Source organism: Cebidichthys violaceus, unplaced genomic scaffold (assembly GCF_023349555.1).
Source record: "Cebidichthys violaceus isolate CVI_PGR_0920_01 unplaced genomic scaffold, fCebVio1.0.p SCAF_10, whole genome shotgun sequence".
NCBI lineage: Eukaryota > Metazoa > Chordata > Actinopteri > Perciformes > Stichaeidae > Cebidichthys > Cebidichthys violaceus.
In genome coordinates this window covers 3,350,134-3,364,225 of record NW_027176263.1, presented here as the reverse complement: position 1 = coordinate 3,364,225, position 14,092 = coordinate 3,350,134, and the positions used below count along the sequence as shown (strand labels likewise).

Genomic DNA, 14,092 nt, shown 5'->3' with positions numbered 1-14,092 from the left:
GTTGTATGGCACTCTAAATGGAAAGGACATATCCTCCAGGCATATCCTCTCTAGAGAGTCTTTTTACTTCCTCTTGCTTACTTTTGTGCGGTTTTAATTATCACAGAAAACCGCATTGTCGTGAACATCTGCAGAGGGCCATTAAAACAATTTGATGAGACAGTACCTGATCCAGGTGCGCCCACTTTTCATCCATGCCCCCGTCTCTTGGCTTCTTTTCAGGAACGATGAAAATCTCTGCTGTTGTTGGTAAACCTGGGAGCACTGTGACCAGGAGCTGCTCCTCGTTTATTCCTGTGACCTTTAATGATAACAACAAAACATCATTAAAAAAGTGTTTTCTAATTGACAGTGTTTGGAGTGATATTCTCTGCTTCGGCTCTGTATTAATGAGTAAATTCTCCTGGCTCACTGCTTCACATATCATTTGCCTAAGTACCAGTCACTGTCAAGATATAATGCAAGGATCAACTGAAACATGCAAGCTCAATTTGACAGTCTTTGGTAAAGGCCAGGGCTTTTAGTGCATTTATGCCGTAACCAGAGGTCTCCTGTCAGTTTCCTAGTGTAAACCATGGTAATATCTGACAAGACAGAAGGTCAAAGTGAATGTTTCATACTGAGGGCTACTGTAGGATATATATAGACCTCAGTATCCAGGTCTTTTACATAACCTGCTGCTTTTTTGACATCCCCACAATGTCTGAGAGGGGAAACCGGATGCACTTAACCACAGTTAAGTTCTCTTTACTTGAGGTTTTGGTGTTCTCTCAAGGCAATGGCATTCAGCTCTTTAGAGAGCAAAAGGCAACTACCACAGTGGTGCTTTTACTGCCCTGTTTTTAACAAGTTCAGTTGGAAGGTTGTACTGGTAATATCAGTGTGTAGAGGTTAACATTACAATTAGACAGCAATTGAGGTTAAAGACACTGCAGGTAGCAGAGTGCAACACTTGAGAAGACCACAAGCATACATTACAAGTGCAGCATAACCAAGAATGAAAATGCCATTAGTTTATTAGACTTGACTTACTCCCTCCAGGTGAGTGCAAAGCTGCATAGTGCCAAAATCTGAATGAGGAGTTCAATTAATTCCTGATTGTGTTATGGTCTTCATAATAAAAGCTGAAAAACTGACCTGAACCATGTTGCTCTTCACCACTCGGCTGATGTCCTCTCTCCACTCAGACACCCCGGGGTTCAGCTCGTCCAAATTAGAAGAAAAGCCCAAAACGTGTGACCGAAAATAATCTGAAATGAGATAGAGACATACATATATTTATTTATGTATGTATTGTATATGTTGTGACTTTGCTTTTTTATGTTGTGGGATATGTCTATAATAAAGACAAAAATAAATAATGTTTACAATCAATTTTATATATAAATGTAGGCGTGAGTTATTGGTTGTTTGTAATGTCACAAGCTACACTCAAAATATTAAGGAATTAATAAATAGACAATAAAAAAAAATGCCTCAATGTTGACTATGAAGATTCATTCTTGACTTTGGAAAGGTCCACTTACTTGAGCTTTCAGCCACATATCATGGCCTTAATCAGTGATTTGGAGTTCGCTCCACACACAACCACCAAATTCCATACTTTCAGGTCATGTGACACCATGACAAGTAAGCCAACCATCCACTGATGAATGCCACGAAAGTTTCGAAACTTTCATTGATTCCCTCTCAATATGAATACACAAAATTGACTCCATACTTTTCAATTTATAATTACATATTTAGAGGCTCTCTGTGTGTATTGAGTTTACCATAAACAGCCACAGTCATTTGGTCCTGATGGACAGTATTGCCAACTGAAGCCTGAACAGTGACGGTGTGACTTCCCTCCTTGGAGAAAGTGAAGGACATCGCTCCGTCCAGAGTCACAACAGGCTAAAAGGCAAAGAGACAGAGAGAGATGTAGTGGCCCTATCATGTCATTCAGTAAACGGGCTACATGGAAGAAGATAAGAAAGTAAAGCTAACCTCTGTTTTGTTATCAAACCACCAGTAATAGCTGACTGTTCCCACATTGCTGGGGCGTAACACTGTCGTGAGGTTTACTGCTTTGTTCTTGACGACAACTGAAGGAGCCGAGAGCTGGACCTGCTCAAGTTGACCTTTAGAGAGAAAACACAAACACTATAATTAAACATTTTTGTGAAAATGTGGCTAATAATAGGATACTCAAAATTCCAGCAGAAGCCATGTTTTTAGCTATATTTTGGACACAGCAATGACGGTGTGCCTGGAACACACCGAGCATACATGGTACATAGACAGTGGAGAAGATGATTGCACTACGGGAGTATTTTGACAAGTGTTTGTGGATGTTTAGATGCCAACGATTACAATGAGCTGAACTAAAACTGACCACAGGTGCTCTCCTCTTTTAAAGGAGACAATAAACTGCCGTCTTTTACGCATACACAGGGCCATGTTTTGAGTGAACCTTAACAGTTTGGATGGAGATTTTGGATGTAGTCTCGCTTTGAGGAGCTTACAGGTGATAAAAGCAATGGAATATGGCACAATTGATTAAAATAATGCAGACAAAGTCTATTCTGGAGGAAAAAGGCCTAGTGTTGAAATTCCAAAATCAATGGAAGAATAATCCAATAATTGTTTATGTTCTAGAAGCCACTTTTAAATGAAATAAATGATTTAACTCACAGGAGACGTGGAGATAGAGTATCACCCTATCAAAGCCCAGAGTGTTGGTTGCTGTCGCAGAAACTTGGTAGATGCCAACTTTACTGTAGATGTGCTTGACCCCGTCATCGATGGAGCTGATGTTAACATACGATATCGCTGTGCCGTCGCCAAAGTCCACTGTTATACTTGTCATGGAGCCGAGACCCTTCAAAAAGAAAACACAATACTGTCACTCACACTGTAGTCTCTTGTTTTTTCAGTGTCCTCGCCGACACGTAACAGAGTGCATTTTCCATAATACCTACAAGAAAGCGGTCAAGTGGTAAATCATGTCACTGCATATTATTGGATACGCTGGTGCTCAGAGAGGTGTTTTAGCCTCTCTGACAGCATACAGATAAAATACAACACTACAGAAAAGCATGAAGCCTACAAGTATCACCCTGTAATACACACTACTGTTGCTTTGATAAAGTGAAAATCAGCACCTCTTCCAGAAAGACCAAGAAAGTGACATTCATCTCCAGGGTTGCTACCAGTGTTCCCTCACTGGTGAAGAGCTGGAGGCCCCTGGGGGCCTGACTGGGACACTTTTGTCGCCTGGGGCTGTACTTCAACAGTGTTCCATCAGTGCAGTTGTTAGACAAAGCCCGGCGATATCTGGAATTCATTAAAGACCCCAAAAAGACACAGATGAGCACCACATGAGTGTAAAAGCAGACATATAACACATGCACACACATTCATTAGAGATATTCAACAGTGGTTCCAAAGCTTTTTTTGTCTACCATACCCCCGTAGATGAGCTCAATTAGCTTGTTTAAACAACAACAGCCATCAGGTTGTAACGGATGTCATTTAACACTATTAACTGTATAAAAAAATAACATATTTTTATCATACAAAACATAAATTATTATGAAAATGTTGACGTTTCAACAACCATTTTCACACAGAGTAGCAGAGTACATTTTCAAGAAAGTTGAGCTTGAATACAACCGGAGACATTTATACACCGACTACTCCCGTTGCTCGTGTCACCACAAAGGAATCTGGTTTACCCTGTGGTGTTGAGGAAGCTGTCCCCTGTGATGCAGTCTCTGGATGTTGCTGTAGGAACGAACCAGAAAGCCGGAGCACAGCTCCCGTCAATCTGCCTCTCAAACCCATAGTCGCTGTTTCCGTTGGAACAACAGGTAAAGAAAAAGAAACACTTAGGAGTTATCCAGATGAGTTATCATTTATTTAAAATATAAGATATAATTACTCAGCTCAAATACAATCATACACAATAAGTACATGTCTACTGTGAATAGAAGCGTTCTCGGCTCGAGAAAACTTTTCACAGCCCAGCAGCTCATAGAATTTGAGACTTGATGTTTTATGTATCACACTTCTGATGCAGAAAAAGAGTTGTGCGTGTTTATACAAATTCTAATTATACCTCGAGTGAGTCAAGAGGGATCTGTCAGATTTCTTTTTATCATGATCAGAGAAACACAGTCTCAGAGTTAGAAAGTTTAATAAACCTTGTAATAAAGTGATGTAAAGCTTGTTTAATTTAGTAGTAGGAGCTGTTCATTTAGCACCACTGAGATCAGAGAGATAAACCAAAGTTCAAGAAGTATACTTGTTAGACATACAGAAGTATAAAATATAGACTCTTGAGCGAGGCATTTGTTGTATTCCTGATTCAAGTAGTAAGATGAAGAAATTAACTGCTATCACATATTTGACTATATATATATATATATATATATATATATATATATATATATATATATATATATATATATATATATATATATCTATCTATCTATCTATCTATCTATCTATCTATCTATCTATCTATCTCATCTCATCTTCGACCGCTTATCCGGGATCGGGTCGCGGGGGCAACAGCTCCAGCAGGGGACCCCAAACTTCCCTTTCCCGGGCCACATCAGCCAGCTCTGACTGGGGGATCCCGAGGTGCTCCCAGGCCAGTTTGGAGATATAGTCCCTCCACCTGGTCCTGGGCCTCCCTCGGGGTCTCCTCCCAGCTGGTCGTGCCTGGAACACCTCCCTAGGGAGGCGCCCAGGTGGCATCCTCACCAGATGCCCGAACCACCTCAACTGGCTCCTTTCCACGCAATATGTGGATATTATAATTATAATAATTATAATAATATATATATATATATATATATATATATATATATATAAAAATATATATATATATATATATATATATAAAAATATATATATATATATATATATATATATAAAAATATATATATATATATATATATATATTATTATAATTATTATAATTATAATAATATATATATATATATATATATATATATATAAAAATATATATATATATATATATAAATATATATATATATATATATATATATATAAAAATATATATATATATATATATATATATATATATTTTCAGTCATCTTCAGTTAAATTGGCTTATGATGATATGATCATTAGTTTTATAGAATGATGTCCAAATCATCAATTCAAGCTAATTGTTGTTTATGAAATTGTTTTAACACATTCTATGTTTTGTTTGATGTAATGCGTGATCACAGAACACAGTTCACTACATTAAACCCCAGTTTGTTTGTTTTTGAATTTATATTGGATTATTGATTACAACCACAATCGTTTATAAAACTTATTCATAACTAACAGTTAAAACAACTTATGCCATATTTTTGAATCATATACTAACTAACACCCTAAGTCGATAGAAAGATAACAGAAATAAGAATAACAAGCTCTAAATCATAAAATATAACTCTTCAAACACTCTTGTTGTGCCTTAGGTTTGCTTCACGGATTCTGCCTCTGGAGATTGATAAAAGGTTTTGTATTGGATTTAATGAAATGAAAAGAGTAGCTGCAGAGCAGGGAACTCACCACTCAAAATCTGCCTCTGTGCATGGGCAGGAATCTGACATCTGGGAAATATACTGATTCCTGGCCTTGACACATCGAACGTTTGCTTTTGGTTTTTGGAAGATTCTCTTCATTCCCATGATGCACACTTCGCCCTGTGATGAATAATGCATCATAAACATTTCTGAGGTCCTTTATCCTTTTTTTGTCTACCATCTTGCTTTTATTGTGTGACTGAATCAAAGAGATTCACTTGGGTTTGATCAGCGAGTGGCAGCTTACCTCATTGTGTAACTGCCATGTCATGTAATCTTCAGATGTGCATCGTTGTTGAAAAATGGACCGGAAGTCAGTTTTGACAAGTTGCCACTCAGATCGATGACTGAAATGACCGAATATTCTGCACAAACAAGCCATATTACATGGTCAAAACATTGGGTATATGGGGCAGATTAAAATACGAAACACTAACTAAACATTTGGGTAATTTTAATGCAGCGACTTTAATCCATATTCCTCTGTGGGTTGAGAAGCCCCTCTACATCTAGGGCTCATGAAACCCTTTCAAAATCACATTGAATAGACTTAGATGTACACTTAATATATATATACATATACACACACTTAGAGCAATAATTAACAAACTACAAACACAGGAGCTCCTTTTGATTCCTTCGTATCTTACGTCATTATGAGGGTGTCCTCTCCAGGCTCTCCCAGCACCCCATCAACATAGAGCGGAGAGGAGGTGAAGCTGTATTTGTCCCAGTTTCTGCCCTCATCAAAACTCAGCCTGAGGGAGAGAACAGTGGTTGGATCATAGACAGACTAGCCACAAATAGAGTTGAATTCAGTATGACAATCCTCAGCAGAAAAGCAGCCTCACTCCTTGTTTGAAGATCGAGTATAGTCTCTAAAAAGATTGGGTACACCCTTGGAGAGCCTTACCAAATGTGTCTAATTGGCAGAGGTGTGTGTCGGATGGCCACCAGAGATCCTCCTTGATTCAGGAAAAACACGCTGTACTCTTCCTGAAAAACCTGCAGACACAACCAGCTTCACTTTATCACACCAGAGAAAAATTGAGTCTACACAAAGTGTGCACCAATGACGACATAAGGGACATGCATACATACACCTACACACTAAATAAGTAGAAACCACAACTATTCTTTACACAAGGGTCTCAGCTGTGTGAATAAACTAAAGCCTCTGTAGGCTCCTTTTGGTTTATTCGTTTTACAGATCAGAGATGTACACTTCTTCACAAGGCTGGGTGTCAAACCTCAATTCTTTATTTCTTCACCAAGAACTGAAAAGCGAGAGCTGAGAGTTGGCACTGAAAGCTCAGTCACATTCCTGTTCTTAATTCAGCTAATGCCTGACTAAAGTCATATTTTTTTCCTTTTGTTTTGTATTGTACTGCAGGAAAGTTCAGGGGAAAGACAACAGTTCAAATCAAATACGCTTTTAAAAAGTTTAAAAAGCAAAGTAATGTACAAAAAAACTATTGCTGCAGAAACGCAGCTATTGTATAGGGACCAGTCTTACAGTTATCATACTGTACCTCTCTCCAGCTGTTTCCAGCATCAGATGTGATGAAAATACTGACATTATTACTGGTCAGCTCAGGTCCAACCACACCTGAATACAAAAGGTACGATAGCACTATTTTCAGTACAGTTGCTTTTTTTGTATTTTATTCAGACAAAACTAAAATGTTTTCGCTATTCTTTGCACTGATGGAGAAGATATCCAGGAAACATTGATTTCATTTCAGTTTGAAAACGTAGAGAACTGAACTAAAGGACAGAATTGAGATACAATTGAGGACCATCATTAAGAGTAAACAACAGTTGGATGTTCAAATCAAATAATCTCCTCACCTGACGCTATTATAATTCCTGGAGCTGAGTCTTTGCTGACAATGTTTCCCGAGGTGTAAGGATTCTCTGACACATGAAGGTGTAGATGTAACGAGCAGTAAGGCTGTAGAGCACAAACACAAGGAGATTAGTTTTCTCAAGTGAAAATGTGAAATTGAAAAGCTTGACACAGACCTAGTTCACATGTCATGATAACTGCCCTGAATTGATTTCTTATTTTTACTTATCATTATTTTAAATGTATTAATTATTTCTTAAATATTCAACAAAAAACTTGAATTTTTAAATCTTATGGCACAGAGATCTGGGAAAGGAATGTGAACATGAAAAATAGTTTGTCAGAATGTGGTAAATATGTTAAAGAAGTAAAGCAGACACCAAGTCTCCACAGATAAAACTGACTACAAATCATTTATGCAGGAAGCTGAATGTGGAAGGATCCCTTTAACATCACAATTTATCAAAATGTGTATTTTCAGGTATTATTATGGCTAAAATACAATCCAATAAGAGTACAGTAAAAGGCTGTCTGGATGATGCAATTATTTATGGGACCTTTATTGGGCTAAAAGTGGTTTGATTTGATGTATGGCTAAGGATGTTCTTTGTTAAGAATTTTATTAATTTTAATTTTATTAAAATGTTGACTGGGTCTACCCAACTTTGTGTGTGCTTCCATTAATTAGTAGAAGTTGTTCCTACTTTCTCCACCATGTCTTTTGGTATTGTCTTCTCCTGTCACCATGTGATAATGTAAACCTTTTTTATTTCTGCCATGAACCAAAAGCCATCTTTAAAATGAATTTAAAAAAAGTTTAACTGGTCCATTCCCACTTCCTACCCCCCTCTCTCTGCGGCACTTTGCTCAGACCACACCCATCTTCAGATGCTATCGCAGTGACAAAATGTATCAGCAGAAATATAAACACTTGCCAAAGTCCTCAGAATTGCTTCTGTGGTATAGTTCTGCTACAGTAGGTGTCTCCAGGACCACATTTTCCCATGATGACACTCACTGACTCACAAGGTGAAATAATGCCATAACAATAGAACAATGTTCATTTATTGAATGTTTTGATTCCCAATTAACTAAGGAGATTAATTAAAAACATACATATATATATATATATATATATATATATATATATATATATATATATATATATATATATATATATATATATATATATATATATACATACACATATATATATATATATATATATATATACACACACATATATATATATATATATATATATATATACATATATATATATACACATACATACATACATATACTGTATATATATATATATATATATATATATATATATATACACAGTATATATACACACACATACATACATACATACATATATAGATAGATCATTATTCATCCATTATATATATATATACACTTTTAGAAGATAATGGAAATCCAAATAACCAAATCTATCTCTTGTCAGTGGCCCACTTACTTGTTCACAATAGACCTTGTTTCCCTGGAGATCGGTTGTTGGAGCCTGAAGAAGACGCCAGTCTCTCCCCTTGTTGTATGTGATATAAGTTTTCACTTGGTTCTCAACAACTTTATTTGACAGGAACACCCCTTTAATCCCGGCAACCTGCGAACATGAGAGACGGAGAGCAGTGGGGGAAAATAACAAAAAAGGGAGGAAAAAAAAAATAACCGTAAATTATTCAGACTTAAGTAAAGCTGAAGGCCTAGTTCGGAGAGGGAAAGATGTCTTAAAGTGATAGTTTTTGTGACAGGGAGCACTATTTTAGACCATCTGTAGGACTCTGCTGAATCAAAACAACATATGGCACAGCCCTGAGACATTTCTTCTTCTGTGCACATAGATGCAGAATCTCATGCGCGGCTATTCACATTTCTCTTCCATTTAAAGAGCACACATCTTTGTCACAGAAAGAATCACTATTTCATATCTGATACTAGAGTAGCTAAATATTTCTGGACAAAGGTGAAAAGGTGGAAAAATAAATATTCTGAAAATGCTGGACACATCATCAGTGAAGTTCCTGGGATCATCAGGTGTTACGGGTTCTTTTAACAACATGCTCACTCCCCCATTCAACCCAGCAGAGGCTGATCAGACCCCTGCTTGTGTCCAGCTGGCAACAACTAACTACTTCCCACCCAGGGTTGTTCTCTTTTCAGCCATAGCCATGTAGAGGCTCTTTCTGCTGTGCTGGTGGTCTCTCAAATGGCTGTCCTCTTCTTTTTTCCTTCAATTCCCAGTGTGCTGAGTGCTCTGGACAGCAAAGGCAGCAAATCCTCGACATCCAACCTCTTTCGGCAGACACATCGATCCCGATTCTCTGCCCTAGCTGGTAGGATCTTCATATTAAAAATTTCACATAAACTGTCTGTGGAGGTCAGCGAGCAGCGAGAGTAACCAATGCTGACGGCTATCTTAGGTGTGTTTTTGTAACAATGTGAAGCTTTTACTTCTGGCTGCAGATGAGGATAATCTAAAGTGATGCATACATGTGCAGCCACTGCAAACTTCATAGCACATCTGTCAACACAGATATTACATATTCAGGACACAAGTTAAAGCTGCTGTTTTCCCTGAATTGTGACTATGGGCTTTACATGACACGAGTGTTTCTTAAACTTCTGTACAGATGGTTTGTTACCTGAAGACTCAACCTGCTAAATGTTTTTTTTGTGTCTAAATGTCACATGAAAAGTAAGATCAAAGTGGGCAGAGACATGAGAGAGGCACTCAATGCAATGTACCAACATCTGTTCCATTATGGTGAGGACATCCGAGACAGTGCAAGGTACACTTAAAGATAAGCACGGCAGAAAATCAAGATTAACTTCAAGCAAAGTTTTAGTCTGACTGTTGGTTCTTTACTTGTCAGAGTCTCTTGTTACTGCTCAAGCCCCCAAACCAGGAATTTCAATTTGTATGGTGATCTAATACACAGTGAAAGTTAGGTGGATTAGATATTCTAAATTGCATGTGAATGTGAGTTGATTTATGAATAAAGCTAAGGGGTAATTTACTAAAGTGTACAACCATGTATTAATCTCATTATTGATGAATCTGTTTAATATTTTTCTGATTAATCATTTATTCAGAACCTTGTAAAAATTAATTAAATTGAATTAATAAAAAGGGAGCTCTTCTCTTGTTTCGACTTGCAACAGTCGAGAGAACATTAATTAGCAACTAGTTAGTTACTAAAAATATCTCAGCTTCTCAAATGTGACAATTTCCTGCTTGTCCTTTTCTCAACATTATTGTTAACTGAACAATTTGGAGTTTCGCAATGTCTGTTGGATAAAACAAAGCATCTGATACATCACCTTTGGAAACAGCAACTCCTCAAATTTGAGCAGCAAACCTGAGAACCTGTACCAGGCAAATGTTTGGCATTTTTGTTTGATAAGAGATTTAATTGATAACTCGATTGTCTAAATAGTTACTGATAGATTTTCCGTCAACCGATTGACTTAATTTCAGTGCTAATTAATGTAAAGAGTAATCCAAGTATGAGCAGCATTGGAACATACAGAATATAAAGGCATGAGTGTAGAATTGCATTAAAAGTTTAAGGTAATGCTTAATATAAAATAATTTTCATGTATAATTGCACAAATTATCATGTAGCTGATTGTTTTAGTCGTAAACATGAATGAACACGCCCTAAAAACTGCAGCAGTTATAAACCCAGGCCAGTGATTCGAGTTGGTTCAGCACGCCTGAATAAAATAAAAACATATAAAGGATGACAGCACCGCCCAACAGCAGTGTCGCTGCCTACCTCATAGAGGTCTATCATGATGTTGCCCTCCGGTCCTCCACTGCTCACAGCGTTCTCCAGCATCAAGGTGAAGAACAGCCCTCTGGACTCAGACATGTACAGGTTGTAGGAGTCATTCTGGTGCCAGTCCTGAATCGCTGCCACCACCTGGTTGTCATCTGTGCTGATTATCTGCAAGTCCTAAACATGTGAAATTCATGAGTGCTGTAGATGCCTATAGGGTTTTAAGAACTGACTCAAATGAGTTCTCTCAACAAAAAATTGTGAATCTGCATTTCAGTGTGTGCAGAGTGGCCACAGAGCTCAAGCAGCAAGCTAGCGATTCGTCTCTTCTCGACATCATTCAGTCCGGATCAGCAGCGATTAGACCTCAGTTTCATGCCATGCACTAAAAATCAAGACAGGCTCCATTTAATTTTACTGAATCCCTTCTCCAGAGTGAGGTGAGGTAGGGGATGTGTGTCCTGCTCAAGGGAATTTTGACACATCCATGGTTGGATGGATGGACGGACAGACTGATCGAAACAACACTGCAGGCATCTCTCCTGTTGTTGTGACATGGTCTCTAAAACCACTGAGCAACCCTGCTGTGCTTTTAGCAAATGGGATTCAGTGCAGAACAATGTTTTTGTGCAAATGCAAATTGACCTTTCTGCTTCAAAAAGTTCCTTTAGAGTTGTGTGGAAACTGTGCAACTCCACATTCATTTTTTTCAAGCAAATATCTGTTGATACAGACGAGAGGGAAACTCATTAAAAGCTATGCATGAGTCTTAAATAAAAGCATGATGTAAAGATGTAATTATGCAGAACTAAATAGAGTTTCAGGAGGATAATAATGTGGGGGAAACAATTCAATGGATTTATCAGCAAACGTTATGGCTGACTGGGAACGACCGTACATAAAAATCAACCCTCTCCAAGTCATCATGTTACCACAAAACAGCCTGAAGGAATAAATTGTGTTTCACAGTAAAATGAATGCTGCACTTGTTATGTTGCTTGTTTCTCTGCATGTGCTCAACTCACCAAACACTGCATCATTTCCAGAAGTCTTACCTTTGGCAGAGTGTATTTGGGAAGCTTCATTGGGTAGAAAGCATTTCTTTTATAGGACACATAATGGACAGACTGACCACCTAGTGGCACCTGGAAAAGCAATATAGTGCAGTTTACAGTTCAATCACATTTCAGGTAAATATTCATAAACTCCACTGTGCACACAAAATGCTAGCAGCATGTATCAAACAATTTAAGCCACCATCCAAACTTTGGGTTTGCTACTAATTTGGATATTGTGCATTATGGTAGAGTGGAGCTATAGTATAATACACAACATTGTGATTTCAATTTCATGCCATCCTTTCCCAGGATAATGGCCCCTTTTAGTTAATGAAAAACATGGCTGTACATTAAGATGCTATTGAATGCAGTGGTTTTACAGCTTTTAATTGTCCTTTAATGAAGCCAGACCTTGCAATAAAAACCCACCTGGATGAAAACGTATTCATCCTGAACCACCAGGGAATTAGGGATGATAAATCCAGGGAAAGGCTTGCCCTTGTTTCCATCAGAGCAATTCTGAAGTTTACAAGTGATGTACTGTGACCCTGTGGGTAAGCAAGAAATGAGTGCTAAAAATATAACAGAGAGAAAAACAAACAACCTTCTGTAGTCCACCATCAAGGTTTAGCTTGCTGATGGTTTTAAGAGAGCCATAGAGGCAACATTTTGGAGGCCGATCTTTATTTTCACTAATAGATAAAGTGGAGATAGAGCTGTCCCAGAGTGTTAGCATCAGCCAAATGAGGCAATCTCCCCAGGGTCGAGGCATTAACACACAAGGCCTTGTGGAAGTTCCCCCTCTCTGCACTGTGGCCAATAAAAAGAGCCAAGTCACAGCCGGCCCTTGAAAAATGAATTAGCTTAATCGTATGAAGAGTCTCTATGCAGCCAATGCAGATGGGGAGGTACGTTTTAGTAAAGCAAAAAAAAAGAAAAGAAACTCCTACTTGTTTTCAAATTCAAGGTTTAGGAATTACAACAAATGTTTAAAATTGTGACATGTTTTTGGGCTGCCAAGCACATAACGTTATTTTATCACTTACGTCCATCAGAGATGCTGATCTCCAGGTGGATCATTCCTTGCTCTTTGTCTAAACCCAGTCTGGACCTGTAACATTAAGACAATTGTGTTAGATATTTAAGATTTCTGCCCAAAGGAAAGTGTCTGTTAATAACGACATTGTGTCCAATAATACTGACAATGTGTCAGTTAATAAAAACAATGTGTGCATCAATAATGACATTACGTTCATTAAAAATGACATTGTGTTCATTAATAATCACTTTGTGTGCATTCATAACAACATTGTGTGCATTAGTAATTACATTTTGTCCATTAATAATGATTTTGTGTGCATCATTTCTGACAGTGTGTGCATTAATGATATCGTCATGTGCCCACAAATTTTAAATTACGATTCAAATTTGTTAACGTGCAACCTTATTTAGATACTAGCTAGTTTCTCACTAGCTAGTATCTAAAGGAACAACTTTACACACAAACTTAGAGTTTGATTTATGAATAGCTTGTGTAACCCAGTCCTGGAAATATGAAAGTATGCAGTATTTTACAAGAACAAAAATGGAGAGTTTATTTTTGTGAAGCAGAAGCATATGTTTTTCTTTCTAATCCATTGTATCATCTCATAGTCCCTGAGATTATCCAGGGACTCTAGGTTGTGAAACCCAGGTTGGGAGCCACTGATTTAGGTTCTGCAGTTTGCGGTGCCTGTACATGTAGTAGACTTGGTTACAAAACATTTGTATTGTAATTTTAACTTT

General features: G+C 37.6%; 1 protein-coding gene across 1 annotated transcript in view; it reads right to left on the bottom strand.

Moving 5' to 3' along the window:
• LOC137879938 (VPS10 domain-containing receptor SorCS1-like) overlaps window positions 1-14,092 on the bottom strand; it is a 43,064-nt gene that overhangs the window by 8,145 nt on the left and 20,827 nt on the right. Inside the window, exons 6-23 of the mRNA XM_068720929.1 lie at window positions 13,354-13,418; window positions 12,737-12,855; window positions 12,305-12,394; window positions 11,247-11,426; window positions 8,924-9,070; window positions 7,443-7,545; window positions 7,124-7,200; window positions 6,505-6,596; window positions 6,242-6,349; window positions 5,839-5,956; window positions 5,578-5,711; window positions 3,720-3,833; window positions 3,147-3,318; window positions 2,677-2,863; window positions 1,990-2,123; window positions 1,773-1,896; window positions 1,138-1,250; window positions 167-301 (exon numbers count right to left, since the gene is read on the bottom strand). Of these exons, the coding sequence (XP_068577030.1) occupies window positions 167-301; window positions 1,138-1,250; window positions 1,773-1,896; window positions 1,990-2,123; window positions 2,677-2,863; window positions 3,147-3,318; window positions 3,720-3,833; window positions 5,578-5,711; window positions 5,839-5,956; window positions 6,242-6,349; window positions 6,505-6,596; window positions 7,124-7,200; window positions 7,443-7,545; window positions 8,924-9,070; window positions 11,247-11,426; window positions 12,305-12,394; window positions 12,737-12,855; window positions 13,354-13,418 (2,212 nt within the window). The remainder of the gene's footprint in view (window positions 1-166; window positions 302-1,137; window positions 1,251-1,772; window positions 1,897-1,989; window positions 2,124-2,676; window positions 2,864-3,146; window positions 3,319-3,719; window positions 3,834-5,577; window positions 5,712-5,838; window positions 5,957-6,241; window positions 6,350-6,504; window positions 6,597-7,123; window positions 7,201-7,442; window positions 7,546-8,923; window positions 9,071-11,246; window positions 11,427-12,304; window positions 12,395-12,736; window positions 12,856-13,353; window positions 13,419-14,092) is intronic.